Below are 1,572 nucleotides of genomic sequence, written 5' to 3'. Positions count from 1 at the left end.
GGGAAAAAGTTAAAAGTGAAGAATTGCTGAAGTACAAAAAGAAAATCCCCACAAACTGCCAGGGAAAATTAAAGAAGGTAAAAAGTCCTCATAGATAGAAAATTAACTTAAATTTTGCACATTTATTTTCTACCTATGGGGACTTTTTACCATCTTTAATTTTTCTTGAGCCTGAGGAAGGGTGCATGTGCCCGAAAGCTTGCAGAAAAAGATAATTTTTTGCAATTTCTTAGTTGGTCTAATAAAAGGTATCTTCTCTGAACCAGGAGCTCCAGAGTTCTGCATTTCCTTTTGTCTCAGACAAAGACAGCTACGAAAACACATCCACAGCTATTGACAGCTCCGGCACAGGTAGTGGCCTCAGCAAGTTCAGGGAAAGGCAGATGAGAAGTGGTTAACACTCACTGCTTTTGCTGCTGAATGGCTGTGTGGCTGGAAGCATCCTGCTGAGCCAAAGCTTCTTGCAGGGTGGACATGACCCGCCCCTGTCTCAGGGGCTGCACGTTCTCTTTACTCAGCTCCCATTCATTCCCATCATGCGACATTGCCATAGATGACTACTGCACCTGCAGCAAAACAGCGAGAAAGGAAACATAGTCTGGCAGTTAGAGCAGCAGTCTTCAACCCCTTCAGCCTGCAGGCACCCTCCAGAATTTTTCCAGTGAACTAGAATCTGGCTGGTGCCTGGCATGGGCAGTCGGGGCAAGACCTCCATGCCCTGCTTCTTCCTGTATGCCCCCTCCTTGTCCCTGAGAGAACAAGCTGCTTCTCCACCAGCTCACGCCCATAGGCACCCACAGCCCTGGGAGCACCTGGGGCGAGTCGGGCTGAACAAGTCCCACGCCCGCAAGGGCCTCTGCACACCCGCCGGCTTCAGCTGGCAGGGCACGGGGCGCCTTCCACCACCTCCGCCCGCGGGCGCTGGGGCAGGCGGCCCTGGGGACCAGGCGCCGGGCCTTCCCACGGGCCCGCGCGCCGAGCCGCACTCCCCTCCCCCCGCCCCGGTGCGATTACCGCAGCAGAACCCGCACGACTCCCGGGAGCCCGGTCCAGCCCAACGCCTTCCACCTTCAAACTGCAACCGCCGCGGCCCCCGATTGGTCTGGGCCGCTGCCACTGGCGCCTCCGATTGGTCCCCCCCAGCAGCCCCCGCGCGCGGCATCCTGTGTATGCCGGGAATGGTAGTTTTCCCCGGCCCCGCGCGGGGCTGGCGGCCCTTGCTGCGGAGCTCGAGCTGCTGCGACCGCCCCGCCATGGCCCGAGGGGTGCGGTGCCCGCCCTCTGCTGTCGTGCGGGGAGCGGAGCGCAGCGCTGGCGCCCATCGGTTCGTGCTCCTCCGCGGCGCCGCTCCCCTCTTGCTGCGAAGCGCGACGCCGGGTCCGGCCCCCGCTGGAGCCCCCGGTAAATCCCGGCGCCCCGCGCGCGGGGCAGGAGCAGCTCCTGAGGCCGCACGGGCTTGGCGGTGGTGGCGGCCGCCACGTGCCCGGTGGCGCGGGGGACTGGACACCTTGGCTGGGGCGGGGAGAGAAGCAGTTGCACCCTCGGCTCCATCCCCGAGAGCTCGTGTTTGCC

At 61.1% G+C, this 1,572-nt stretch overlaps 1 protein-coding gene across 2 annotated transcripts in view; it reads right to left on the bottom strand.

The window, feature by feature from the left end:
• Nucleotides 1–1,141, bottom strand: part of BUB1B (BUB1 mitotic checkpoint serine/threonine kinase B) — a 55,934-nt gene extending 54,793 nt beyond the window's left edge. For both annotated transcript variants that reach the window (XM_019518989.1, XM_019518990.1), the window contains exons 1-2: nt 1,015–1,141; nt 406–566 (exon numbers count right to left, since the gene is read on the bottom strand). In XM_019518989.1, coding sequence (XP_019374534.1) covers nt 406–551 — 146 coding nt within the window. In that variant the 5' untranslated portion in view covers nt 552–566; nt 1,015–1,141. The remainder of the gene's footprint in view (nt 1–405; nt 567–1,014) is intronic.
• Nucleotides 1,142–1,572: the final 431 nt, after the last annotated feature.

This window comes from Gavialis gangeticus, unplaced genomic scaffold (assembly GCF_001723915.1).
Source record: "Gavialis gangeticus isolate Ggan-Ray unplaced genomic scaffold, GavGan_comp1, whole genome shotgun sequence".
NCBI classification, from domain to species: domain Eukaryota; kingdom Metazoa; phylum Chordata; order Crocodylia; family Gavialidae; genus Gavialis; species Gavialis gangeticus.
This window is presented reverse-complemented; position numbering and strand designations above follow the sequence as displayed.